Genomic DNA, 13,238 nt, shown 5'->3' on the forward strand with positions numbered 1-13,238 from the left:
TTTTTGGATTCTCTTTTCTTTTTGCTCTTCTGGTTGGGTGGTTTTTGCTTCCTCATATTCCAAATCGTTGATTTGATTCTCAGAATCCTCTACTCTACTGTTGAATACCTGTATATTATTCTTTATTTCAGTCAGTATATGCTTAATTTCTGAATGGTCCTTTTCCATTTTTGTGGAGGTTTCTAGAAGATTTTTTAGTAACCTTATAACTGGGGTTTTGAACTCTATATCTGGTAGTTTGCTTTCTTCCATTTCTTTCATTTGTGACATGTTTGTTTGCCTCGGCATTTTGGCTGCTTCCCTGTGTTTGTTCCTATGTATTCGATAGAGCTGCTATGTCTCCTTGAGTTGGTAGAGTGGCCTTGTATAGTAGGTGTTCTATAGATCCTGGTGGCTCAGCCTCCCCAGTCACCTGAGCTGGGAGCTCTAGGTGCACCCCTTTGTGGACTGTGAGCACAGTCTTGTTGTAGTTGAGACTTGATTGCTGTTGGTGTCACTGAGAGGAATTGACCTCCAGTCCAATTGGCTGTGAGGACCAGCTGCGACTACAGTGGGAGAGCTGTTATGCAGGAGTCACCCCTATGGAGCAGGACTTGCTTCAGTGGGGCTTTGGTGCTCACTGAGTCTGCCCCTTGAGTGTGTGGCTTATGGATGTGTAGAGTTGTAATCTGTTATGGTCTGACACTGACCACTAGGTACACTGGCTCTTGGGTCTACAGGGAGGTGCACAGTCAGTCACTGTCTGGGGCTACCCAGCGGGAGCTACAGAGAGATCTGCAGATTCCTCCTCTTTGTATTGGGTTTGGAAGTGCCCAGATGAGATCCAGCTATGAAGCAAGGCAGGTTGGTGCTGGTGCCAGGTCTTAGGCCTCTTATTGATATGTTTGGGGCTCCCTGCCCCAGTTGTTGCTTGTTTGAGAGATTTTAACCTGAGAAGGACAGACCATTCATATGCAAAAAGCCACTGCACACAGCTTGGATGGGGTTATAAATTGGATGAGGTGGGGTCTTAGATAATCACCAGGGCTGAACAACCAGAAATGGCTGCTGGTCAGAAATGCAACCGGGAGGTTCTAGCTGCCCAAGTTCCTGCCAAGATTCCAGATAATCCAGTTTCTCCTTATATGTATGTGTGTTCCCCAGAGCCTCTCCTTGGTGCTGGAGCTCAGAGGATCTGGGACCTTGTAAGTTCAGTTCATGGTGCTGACCTTTTAAGAGGAACAGGTGGGTCTCCAACAGCCTCTGTGTCACTGACCCCCAATCCCCACTGGTTTTTACAGCCCACAGCTCTTACTTCTTTTCCCAGCTCTGGGACCCTGGGCTGGGGATCTGGTGTGTGGCTGGAAAACCTTGCTCCTCTGGGTGGCCTCCACAGAGACGATCTCCCTCCCAATTAAAAAAGCAGCACACGTGGGTGCTGGACCAGCCCATTCTGTGCTTCTGCACCTCCTACCAGTCTCAGTGTGCTTTCCTCTTGCTTCTCTAGTTGTAGACTTCCATTCGTCCAGCTTTCCAGCAGTTCTAGGTGATGGTTGTTCTGTATTTCATTTGTAATTTTGATGTGGTTGTGGGAGGCAGCAAGTATAGGCATTTACCTACTCTGCCATCTTCTGAAAGTGATAAAATTCTTATTCAGATAATGATTGAATCCCTTTTCCCTTATAACTTTCCTGGAAGGGACACTTGGGAATTGCAGGCCCAGGATACTGTATTTTTGTCTAAAAGTTGTCATTAATGTTACATCTATTTGATAGACATATCTATTCAGGGAATGAATATTTAGACTCTAAAAAACCCTGGATTCATAAATGTCAAGAAGTGGGATAGACAATTGGTGCAATTTTTCTTTTCATTTTATCCAAATGAAGAGGATTCGTTGGCACCAAGAGTCTTGTATTACAGTTTTTATTTAACAGGTTAAGCAAAATTAACAGGCTAGGAAAAATTAAACCATGCTCTCTATCAATTTTAGAAACTGTCCCAGAAGTCATTCTGCAGCAGCATGTAATACACATGTGCCAGTAATTAATTATGCGTGCCAAACTGCTGCCACAATCCTTCAGTGCGCCTCAGAGAATCTCTGCTTGCCATCCTTCCACTGACTAACTAGCTCATCCTAACTGCATCCTGAATGCCTGTTGCTGCTCATGATGCCACTGCTACTCTGTCTTTTTACCATGCGCAATGCTTCTGAGGTTGCTGCTGGGGTTACCGCTACTATAAAACCTTTAACGAGAGAGGAGTTCTAAGGCTGCAGTAAAAGTGTGTGCGTTCAATGGGGAACTCAGTGCAGGCCCAGAGAACGGTTTTTATTTCATGCCATTAAGGTGGTACCAGGGATGACGAGATCATCCAAATGCTGCTGTAGGCAAATCGAAATATCATTAGGTGACCAGTGGTAAACTTGAACCCAAGTCAATGTGAGCTAACTGTAAAACTTGGCTAAATCAATTAACTTTTGGTGTTTTAGTTTGACTATAAATAATGTAATGTAATTTCTATGATCAAGTTCACAAGACTTGAGAATATGTATATAAAAGTGTTTTGAAAAATACAAAGTGCCATACAAATGTATGGTATTATATCTTTCCTGAAAAATGGTAGAAAGTCATGTTACTTTATGGAAATTTAGAAATTTGGCCACTATATACCTGATTTAATATACATAACTGTATTGATCACTATCTATTTAAAAGGAATGATGTTGAACTTCATTTTAGCTAAAACTGATGGACAACTGATGAATCTCTTCTGAATGTTTATTTTTATAGGATCTCAAATCAAATTATCGAAAGAAATAATAATACAAGAATAAACTATGTTTCATGTACTCATAACTATAAACCTGCTTTGCCCCAACCCTGTATAAATATGGTATATATAAATTTCAGATTTATAATTGTAGGGTTTACTCTCTAAAAGACTATAATATTTAGAAACTAGAGTCTATTGTTTTGCAATTAATGATTTTATTTATTGTTCTAGGCAGCATATTTATTTTACATTTTATCTTTATTATCAAAAGTGTTACAAATGCCCCCTTTTTTCCCCCTATTGTACCACGCCCTCCCCAGACCTTCACCACACTATTGTCTATCCATGGGTTATGGATATATATATACATATATATAAAAGCCTAAGCGACCGGTCAACCACTTGACCGCTCAACTGGTCAACCAGTTGCTATTATGCACACTGACCACCAGGGGGAAGACACTCAACGCAGCAGCTGCCCCCTGGTGATCAGTGTGCTCCCACAGCCAACCTTCCGCAGTCCCTTCTCCCTCCACACCCCCACCCCTGCCGGACAACCTCCCGTGGTCCCTCCACCTGGCCGGCCAGCCCTGATCAGCCCCAATTGCCGGCCAGGCCAAGGGATCCCACCCGTGCACAAATTTGTGCACTGGGCCTCTAGTATACATATAAGTTCTTTGGTTAATCTCTTCCTGTCCACCCCCTTCCCTCTGAAATTCATCAGTTTGTTGCATTAAATCAAGAGATACAATCAATAATTTTATTAGGATGAATGAAATTTGAGAATTACATATTGTAAAAGAGTTTCAGAATATTTTCTGAATAAATATTCAGAAAACTCACAATACACATGATTTATTGAAAAAAAATTACCACAAAACCTTAAAGCATAAAGAATTATTTTAAAAGAGGGTAGGTTCTCACTTCTTCATTAATGCATCATCAAGCATCTTTCCAGTGAAACAACAGAATGGCTTTCCTTCAATGGCTTAATGATGGGCTCCTCCAGAGAAAACACGAGATGCTGGTACAAAGTTTGTGTTTCTAAATGTGTTCCCATTGCTCCAAACACCCTCCCCCAGTTTTAAAATAAAAATCAAAAATATACTAAAAATTACTCATTATACTCTCAAGTTCAGAGAAAAGCAGCCTCAGAAATTGAATGGGAAGTCGTGGGGAAAACACTAAAGAGTAGAAGTCCAAAAACTGCTAGTGAATCTCAGGAGAGTCAGAGAAGAGGAAGCTGCATTACCCTCTGCCAGACACAGACTAATTCTGGGTTTTGTACAGCTCAAGTCCTCAGAAGCATGGTAAAAACCTGGATGAGTTGTGTGGGTTCTAGTAAAGGACATTTAGGAAGATCTCAAAAGAGTGATTTTCAACCATTTTTATGATATTATTTGCTACTTGTATTTTATTATTAAATCTTTAATACTATTGCTTTATCCAATAGATGATGTAAAAAGTACTAATTATAATCACAAAGGAAACAATTGATAAATTAACCTACACTACAATTAAGAACATATGTTCATCAAAACTCACCCTTAAGATTAACAAGACAGTCTACAGAATTGGAGAAGTTATTTTCAATAGGTATGTTTTACAAAGAGCTTATATCCTATATACATACATATGTATGAATATAGATATAGATATCAGATCTATACTTTGATATAACTCTACAATCAATAAGAGGGGAAACAGAAATATGAGCAAGAAATATAAACTGACACTTCACAAAAGGGGATACCAAAATAGTCACTAAACATGAAAATATGTTCAACTTCCCTAATGTGAAGAAAATTAAAGCTACAATAAACACAGAATAGTTAAAATCTACAAGGTGACCATCCAAGTGATGGTAAGAAGATGGAGCAGCTATAACTCTTATATATTAATATGCTGCTGGTAAAAAGTTAAATCGGAACATCATTTTAGAAAACTGGCAATAGCTATTAATTAATTATATTCATACTCACCGAATAATTCAACTCCTAGTTATATACACAACAGAAGGACATGCACTTCAATCCAAGAGACACATACAAGGTTGTCATAGCAGTATTATGAATAATAACCAAAAACTGGGAGGGGGATGGCCATCTATAGAAAAAGGAATAACTGAATTGTGAATATTTGTTTAATAGAATATTAAAGCAATAAAAAATTAATAAACTTTAGCATGAATGCTGTCTCCCCAACATAATATTGAGCAAAACCAACTAGACAGAAAAGAATATATACAGTATGATCCACTAATATGAAGATTAAAATGAAGCAAAAGTAATTCTGTTAAACATCAGGATTGTGGTTACTATTAGTGGAGGAAAGAAAGTAGTGATTGATAGGACTTCAGACAATGTAAATAATGTTCTTTTTCTGTAATTGGTGGTATTTAAATGAGCAGGTTCATTTTGTGATCATTCACTGAGTTATATATGCTTAAAATTTGTGATTTTTCTATATGAGTTATACTCCAATCAAGAATATTTATAATAGAAATGTATGTACTTACATGGAAAGATGTCCAAAATGTACTGTTAAGTGAAAGAGAAAGATGAATAAAACTATTTATTACATTATTTAATTAGTTTTAAAAATAAAATCAGGCTATAAAAATATTTGTATGTATGTGTACATAATAGAAAAAATAGTGAGGTGAAGAGTGGGCTGAAGGAAGGGAGATTGTTTTTTCTTTATAATTTACTATTTCTTTTTTATGAAATACATTAAAATTGAACTATAAATAATAAGAAGTCAAAGTATTCAATACTCAGTAGTATGAGGAAACTGAGGTTCAAAATAAAGTAATCTGTCTATCGGTAAACAGAGTCGGACATTAATCTCACGTCAAGTTAATGCTGTTAACATCATGCCATTTTCAGCCCATGGAAAATGTATATTTCTAATATAGGGCTATTACATTGCATAATTACCTAATAACACTCCTATGATTCACCAATCATAACCCCCTGAAACAAAACAATTGTCTGTGAATGAATTAATGATTGTTATTGAATATAATAAATCTACATTTCTCACTAATTTAATGTAATTTTGTTCCTAAAGGTAGTGAGAAGAATTTTGGATAACAGTTTCTTCATTTATTTCTTGTGGAAGGAAGGCCCACAGTTAAATATGGATGTGGAAGTTCCCCAAATAGCTTGACTCTCTCTGCTAATTATAGAACTAACACAAATGCATTCATCCCTATCACCATACGGTAAGTGCTCCACAGTCGTTTTTTAAACTGTAGTGCTGAGCCTTATTTTTTAAGTGGTATTTATATGGATAACAGTCACCCAAATACAGAAAGACAAAAGGTTTCATCTGAAATTGTTTTGGTAACCTTTTTTTTTTTTCAGTTTGGTGGAGGACTAGTGGGCATCTAATCCTGTCCAAAGGGTTGTTGAACGTTGGTCCTATCTAAAACATGCATAGTTTGTATAAACCCTCTTTTCTGCATGTCCCTAACCCCAACCCATCTCCCTAACCCATGTGCCATTACCAGTTAGATACCTGTTACTGAGGCAAGAAGGGTTATTGTTGGTTAAGTACAGCCACGATATAGGTATTGGACTAATAAAACATGGTAATATTTTTCAATATATTAGTCCTATGAACCACAAGTATGCATAAATATTATGGGCTATTTGAATCAAGGACCATTTGGCCTGGACCATATGTCTCATCTCAGTGGATGTTTTAGACAAGACCAAATGGTAGTGGAGTAAACGCCCTAGCGGTTCGGCTCAGTGGAGTAAACTACAAATTAAACTAAGATTTAATTTGACACAATCCAATTGTACACAAAAGGAATCAATTGTTTTCAGAATATAATGGAACAAATAAATAGTCTGGTTGTTCAGGTAAAGCTAAGGTATAGTTCAATTGTTTAACAAAATATCTATTGAGTGAAAAGAGTACAGCTGCATTGACTGCACAGAAAAGGGACAAACTGAATATTAAATGGAAATATCTTTCTGGAACAAATAAAGTTTTGAAAATCAATCTTAAAATTAGTTCATGCTTCAGAATAAGGGAATCTCAGGAGAGAGAAATGGCTAAAAGCAATGGTTATATCCCAAGGGTATTATTGAACAAAATTTTCACATACCAACCAAGAATTTAAAATTTTTCATCAGTGCAGCAATCTAGCAATTATGGTCTCTAAAGTTACTCTCAGTTAAAAATAATATTTTGTGTCTGAGTTTGCATGCTATATGATGGTTGGATAAGTTAGTCTGATCAGCAGGAATCTTGGCTAACCTATGAAGGTGGTATAAATCAAATAAACTTCCAGGGTCTGCATCAATCTGAAAATGAAATCAAGGGAATTGACAAAAATCTGAAAATGGAAACTCCTTAAAAGCAGGGAGAGTATTTTACTCATTTTTAATGTACTTAGCCAAGGCATCAGATGGAAAGTTGCTCAGTAAATGTCTGAATAAAGAGATGAGGTATCTAGGCTGAGCAATTCAGTTGATTATGACAAGACAGCAATGAAATTACCCTAAAGTACAGAAATTACTATTCATAAATTAAGCATACACTTTTAGAACACTGAGTTCTGTATGGATAAAATAAATTTTCAGAGCAATGGGCTTACTCCAATTTCAATCATCTCTTACAAAGGTTAGCAGTTGATACCAACAACAACAAAAAAGAGGCAAATGAGAAGTTGAATAACAATTTAAAAGGGATTTCTATTGATAATGTCATCCTTTTAGATAATACAATCATTTTAAACAAACAATGGCACATATTTAAAATAAAATTAGGAGTAACCCATAGACACAGACAATAGTGTGGTGAAGGCCCGGGGGAGGGAGGGAGCATGTGGAGAGGGTCAGTGGGGGTATAACGGAACATCTGTAATACTTCCAACAATAAAAAATAAATTTAAAAAGTAAAAAAAATAAAATTAGAAGTAAAATTGTGACTGATTAATACCAGAGTGAAAAGAGAGGTGTCAAAAATGAATATTTATTTTCTGTTGTGCAATGTATAGAAGATTTTATTGTTGAGATAACAAGCAATGAAAGAAGATTTGATAGAGAAGATTGTGAGTTCAGGCTTGAGCATAATGAGATTAAGGTGCCTATAAAACATAAAATGGAGTTTGAAAGTTGAATATATGGATATAGACCTCAGAGAAGAGGTCTAGATTGGAGATATAAATTTATGAGTCATCAGTGTGCAGATGGTCATTGAAATCACAGGTGTGAATGAAAGTATAGAGTGAGTAGAAAAAATTGCCTGGACCGAGTCTTGAGGAGCTAGCATTTAATGACTGAGTAGAGGAAGATGAAACTATAAAAGAATCTCAGGAGTAACTAGAACAGTAGGAGGCAAAGAAAAGGAGTGGGGAGTCTGGGAAGGGAATGGAAAGGTTTGTCAGATGCTCTGATAGTCCATTGGACTATCCACAAGATCCCATAGCCTAAAGAATTCATTGTACGAGGATAGCGTAAGAAACCAGATTGGAGAAACTTGAAATAACAAGAGTAGACCACTCTTTCAAAAAGTTTAACTGTGAAGGTGTAAAAAGAGGTAAGATGGTAACTAGAGGGAGGTGATGAGTTAAGAGGGGGAAAATGTAAGATGACGGAGATTTAATCATGTTTAATTGTCAATCAGAAGGTGTTGATGCCTAGAAAAATAGAGTAATTGAGTACTTAAGTCACTTAGAAGTTTGGAGCAACAACATACAATATACATGAGAAAATATTCCTTCCAGAGGGTAGGAAATAGAGAAAGACACACACATTGAGACTTCTGTCTTTGTGTACATCCTTTGATGTATGACTGCCTTTTGCTCTATCCCTATCTGTCCAGTTGTTATGTCACCTTCTCTCTCTGCCTTGTGTACTCCAGTCTTACTTCTCCATCCTTAACTGGGCATAGTTTAAAACTAACGGGTCTTTTTGTACAGTTCATCCTAGCTATCCTAATTCTCACTAACAGGACTCTTTCTATACAAATTCCTAATAAAGTTTACCCTAAAAAGCATGTGAATTAGGTTATTTTTAATTGTATGAATGTTGATGTCCTTTCTCTTATATTTAAGGGTTCTTAACAATAAAATACTATCCCCTGGTTAAGAACTTATTTTTTAATTAATAAAATGAGCTCTAAGGTAAACATGTAAAAGATGCTTTGAATTTTATTTTGCTATTAGCCCTGGAGAATAAACATGTCAGTATTTCTTCATACTAAATCTGCATTACAGCTGTAGGATAGGTAACAGAAGTAGAACAAACTCAAATAAGCCACTTGTAGTGATTGAGGTCAATTCAGTACCAAGATAGAAGTTCGTCTTAAATGAAATGGAGCAGAGATCACAGTTCTGCAGATACATTGTAATTCATACTCATGCACAGTTTGTCTTTCATTTCAAAAAAATTTTGAAAGAGATTACACAGAGAGCCTTGGTTTTCACAAGGGTTATTCTCCTTTGGGGAAGTTCAGAAAAATTGTCACACACTATATATACAGTCTTTAAAGTTTCTCAAGTTTAAATTTTTCGGACACTTTTTGTATCTGCCCTATAGAAAAACTGTCTCTTTATCTAGTATTTTGTTCTCTAAAGAAGTGTTCTTTCCTCAAGGTAATTTACTGTGTTATCTGCATGTTTAAAAGCCACATAGCCTATTCTACCTTCATTGTATTCTACCACCTCAAACATCTGACACCATTTTCTAAAAGATTTATCCAGAGGTGTAAAGTTAGCCATGCATATATCTAAGGTACACTCTAATATCTAATCATTAATTTTGGTTAACAAGCTCTGAGGGTATCCAAAGCCCAGTGGATGTTGGCCAAGAATTGCATGACTGCAGAACATGTCCCTATCAGCCACTTTGTAGTAGCAGGTCAGTGTAAAGAAATGCCTGCTTGGTTTAAGACCAATTGAACAAAAGCTGGAAATGTTTCTAATAGTTGGGCAGCAAGAAGCCTAGCACTTGAGAAAACTCAAACAAACCAGGTAAAACCATTGCAAGCATTTTTGTCACATTACCTTCTTATATATTTGGCCCAGAATAAAAAACAAACTAAAAAAAGTTGCTGCTGAGTTTTGTAAATGGGATCATTTCTACCTCCTGTTTTATCTTATTTATTATTTCCCACAGTTGTTTGATGAAGAAAGTACATTAAAAATTTATTAGAATGCCCTAACCAGTTTTGCTCAGTGGATAGAGCGTCAGCCTGCAGACTGAAGGGTCCCAGGTTTGATTCCAGTCAAGGGCATGTACCTTGGTTGTGGGCATATCCCCAGTAGGGGGTGTGCAGGAGGCAGCTGATCGATGTTTCTAACTCTCTATCCCTCTCCCTTCCTCTCTATAAAAAAAAATCAATAAAATATATTTTTTTAAAAATTTATTAGAATGCAAAACCAGCATTAACCTCAAAAGAATAGGAAATAAAAAAGGATTCTGAGTAGGATTGATTTTGGTATATCAAATGAAGAGATTTACTAGTGAATAATTTATAAAAAATAAGAAAGGAACAAAATAAAACTACTTATAATAAACATATTTAATTTGTCAAAGACCTTTCAAACAGCTCTCCTCAAAATCAGATTCTATTGCTTTGCCATTTTCCCACTTTAATTCTTTGTACTACAACTTGCTGCCTGCTGGTATTGACTAATAACTCCACCTAGAGAATGAGCAGGAGACTCACCCCAGTTTATGTAAGAAGAAAGAATGTCCATAGTGTATTATCAACATAGCTTTGAGAATAATTCAGAAAGTCCTTTGCGTTTCTGATTTTCTAAAATATATAAAAGCTTCTCACATATTTCTGATAGTCAATGTTATATGGATTGCCTGCTTTTAGTCTTAGAGCCAAGAAACTATGTAATAGCGAGAACTTTCACTTTTTGAAACAGATGGTGACTTTTGAACTGTGCTAAATCTAAAAGATATTAGATTTATTCCTAAAACGTTGCCATGTCAATATGGAAAGTTTGGCAAGCTTTTCATCTTAAAAAGGTCAAACCATTACTTCAATATTAATTTCTGTATCATTTCCATCAACTCCTCCATCTGGTATTTCTTAGAGGAAATGTAGGAAAACTAGAGCTCAATATGGGAAATACAGATAATACTTTGTTATTAAATTGACATGTATGTAAATACATAAATCTAAACATTGCTCTTGCTCCTTAATCCATACATATTATACTATTCATACATACATAACATGTCTATACATAACATACATCAATACTAGCTGGACAGCAAGTTATAGTGTAGTTTATTTGTATTCAATTATGAATATTCACTGTAAAACTAAAATTTATTTCACTAAATATTAAGCTTAAGAAAAATTTTAAAGACTCTCTTTGGGTCTAGAAGTTGATAGTTTTAGTGTTGTTTAGGATTACTGGATAGAATCTTCTGCTAACATATATAGTTGTATTTCAAATTTGCGTATATCTTAAGAAACAAAGAAGTTAAATTTCAGTTTGGTGCCTAGTGGTGCAGAAATAAATGGAACTTACTGAGCAAAGACGTCATAATTGGAATGTAAACCTGAGACCACACAGTATGTTCACTGAGTCATATCTCAGTGGATTCCACTAGCCGGTTTGATATTGAAAACGTTTTTGAAGTCATTGTTTAACTATGTAATCACATGTGTATTCCTCTTGCTTGCAATTCAGTTCAAACTGTCCAAATGGAATGACTATTAGCAAAGATACAAAAGTAAAAATTCAGGTCCACAATGTCTCATCTTCTGGTGTGCTGAGATGCTGAGACAGACCAGAGAACTGGTTGACCCTCACGTCCTGAGAGCAACCACTCTAGTGAGAAGACAGGGAGATAGCAGTTGGCAAGTACAGCTATACCAGCGGTGGGAAATGAACTGGGTTTTGAAAAAAGGTTAGGAATTTAGCAGAGGAACAACAGATGGAGATTGGGTCTGATGAGAACATGAAGTTCAAGGATTAGCTACTCAGAAAATCATCAGCAAACATATAGTAGGTAATTTCTAATGCAGAGAATCATAAATAAATAAATAAATAAATAAATAAATAAATAAATAAATAAATGGCAGGAAATTGTTTTGAGAATTAGCCATGTATGCTGAGGAAGTCTTTGCATTTTCATCCTTTATTATTATTAGTGCTGGCATTCTACAACTGTCAGAAATTACTATGTTTGAACTATTCTTTTTTATAATTTTTTTTATTGTCTAAAGTTTTATTGTCTCCTTTTTCCCCAAGTGATCCCCCCTCCCCCCATCCATTCCCACCCCGGGCAAACCCCCACCACCCCAGTGTCTGTTTCCATTGGTTATGCTAATATGCATGCATACAAGTCCTTTGGTTGCTCTCTAATCCCTCTCCCCTGCCATTTGTCTCTGGATCTATTCTCGTTCATCAAATTATGTTGATCATTATATCCTACATATGAGTGAGATCATGTGATATTTATCTTTCTCTGACTGGCTTTTTTTGCTTAGGATAATGTTCTCCAGTTCCATCCATGCTGTTGCAAATGGTAAAAGTTCCTTCTATTTTATAGTGGCATAGTGTTCCATTGTGTAGATATACCAGTTTTTAATCCACTCATCTGCTGATGGGCACTTAGGTTGTTTCCAATTCTTAGCTATTGTGTTTAAAGTATTCTTGCATGATGGCAGATGTATGGCAAAATGAACTTCAGTCCCTAACAGCCTTATCTCTGTAATTCTGAAATGCATGTACTCTATCATCTTTAAGACAAGATTGTTTTAAGAAAATAACAGGAAGCAAGTGAAGACTTAGGGGCAAACTGAATATATGAGAATTTAGGTAGAAAAGCAGTAGTTAATAGAGTCAGAGAACACTTTGCCATACAGTGCAGTAAAATAAAAGAGCTAAACATGTTGAAAAAGAAGATTTATGAGAAAATGTCAAGGGAATATTTGTTTATTAAGTTAAGGAGTGGTGATTCAATGATGTAGCTTTATATTCAGATAGTTTCCAACCTGCTTCTGTAGGCCCCCTACTACTCCCTAACTAGGATCTATCATCATGGTTAGAGGATATTTGATTACTGTCTTAAAATGACTACTAGGAAAGATATTTTATTGTGAAAATTCTTTAAATGCCATTCTTAGTAGCAGGCCTCATTCTTTGACAATATATTTATCTTAATTAACTTCTTTCGAACAATTTCCACAGTGGACTCAAAATATAGACAATCTCATTTATTTAAAAAAATGGCCAGCCATCTAACTTTCTAAATGAAGCTAAAAGGAACTATGCCAGCTTCATCCTCAACAAACTGTTCATGACTTCATCAATACATTGAATAAAAAGAAGGTATCTATTGAAGTAAATTGTTTTACAATTTAAGATCTGTGAACTTACTTCCACCTAACACAGACTCATTTAAGAATAGTTTAAGACTTTTTAAAAGATTTAGTAAGTTCTTTTTTTAACTGAAAGCTGGTTTCATAGATAGATACTGGTATTGAGCCAAAGT

General features: G+C 35.9%; 1 protein-coding gene across 1 annotated transcript in view; it reads left to right on the plus strand.

The window, feature by feature from the left end:
* The window catches only part of EYS (eyes shut homolog), a 1,264,258-nt gene that overhangs the window by 997,021 nt on the left and 253,999 nt on the right, over positions 1-13,238 (plus strand). Inside the window, 1 exon segment of the mRNA XM_036318417.1 lies at positions 5,827-5,980. Coding sequence (XP_036174310.1) covers positions 5,827-5,980 — 154 coding nt within the window.

The sequence above is a fragment of the Myotis myotis genome, unplaced genomic scaffold (assembly GCF_014108235.1).
Source record: "Myotis myotis isolate mMyoMyo1 unplaced genomic scaffold, mMyoMyo1.p scaffold_m19_p_7, whole genome shotgun sequence".
NCBI classification, from domain to species: Eukaryota; Metazoa; Chordata; class Mammalia; order Chiroptera; family Vespertilionidae; genus Myotis; species Myotis myotis.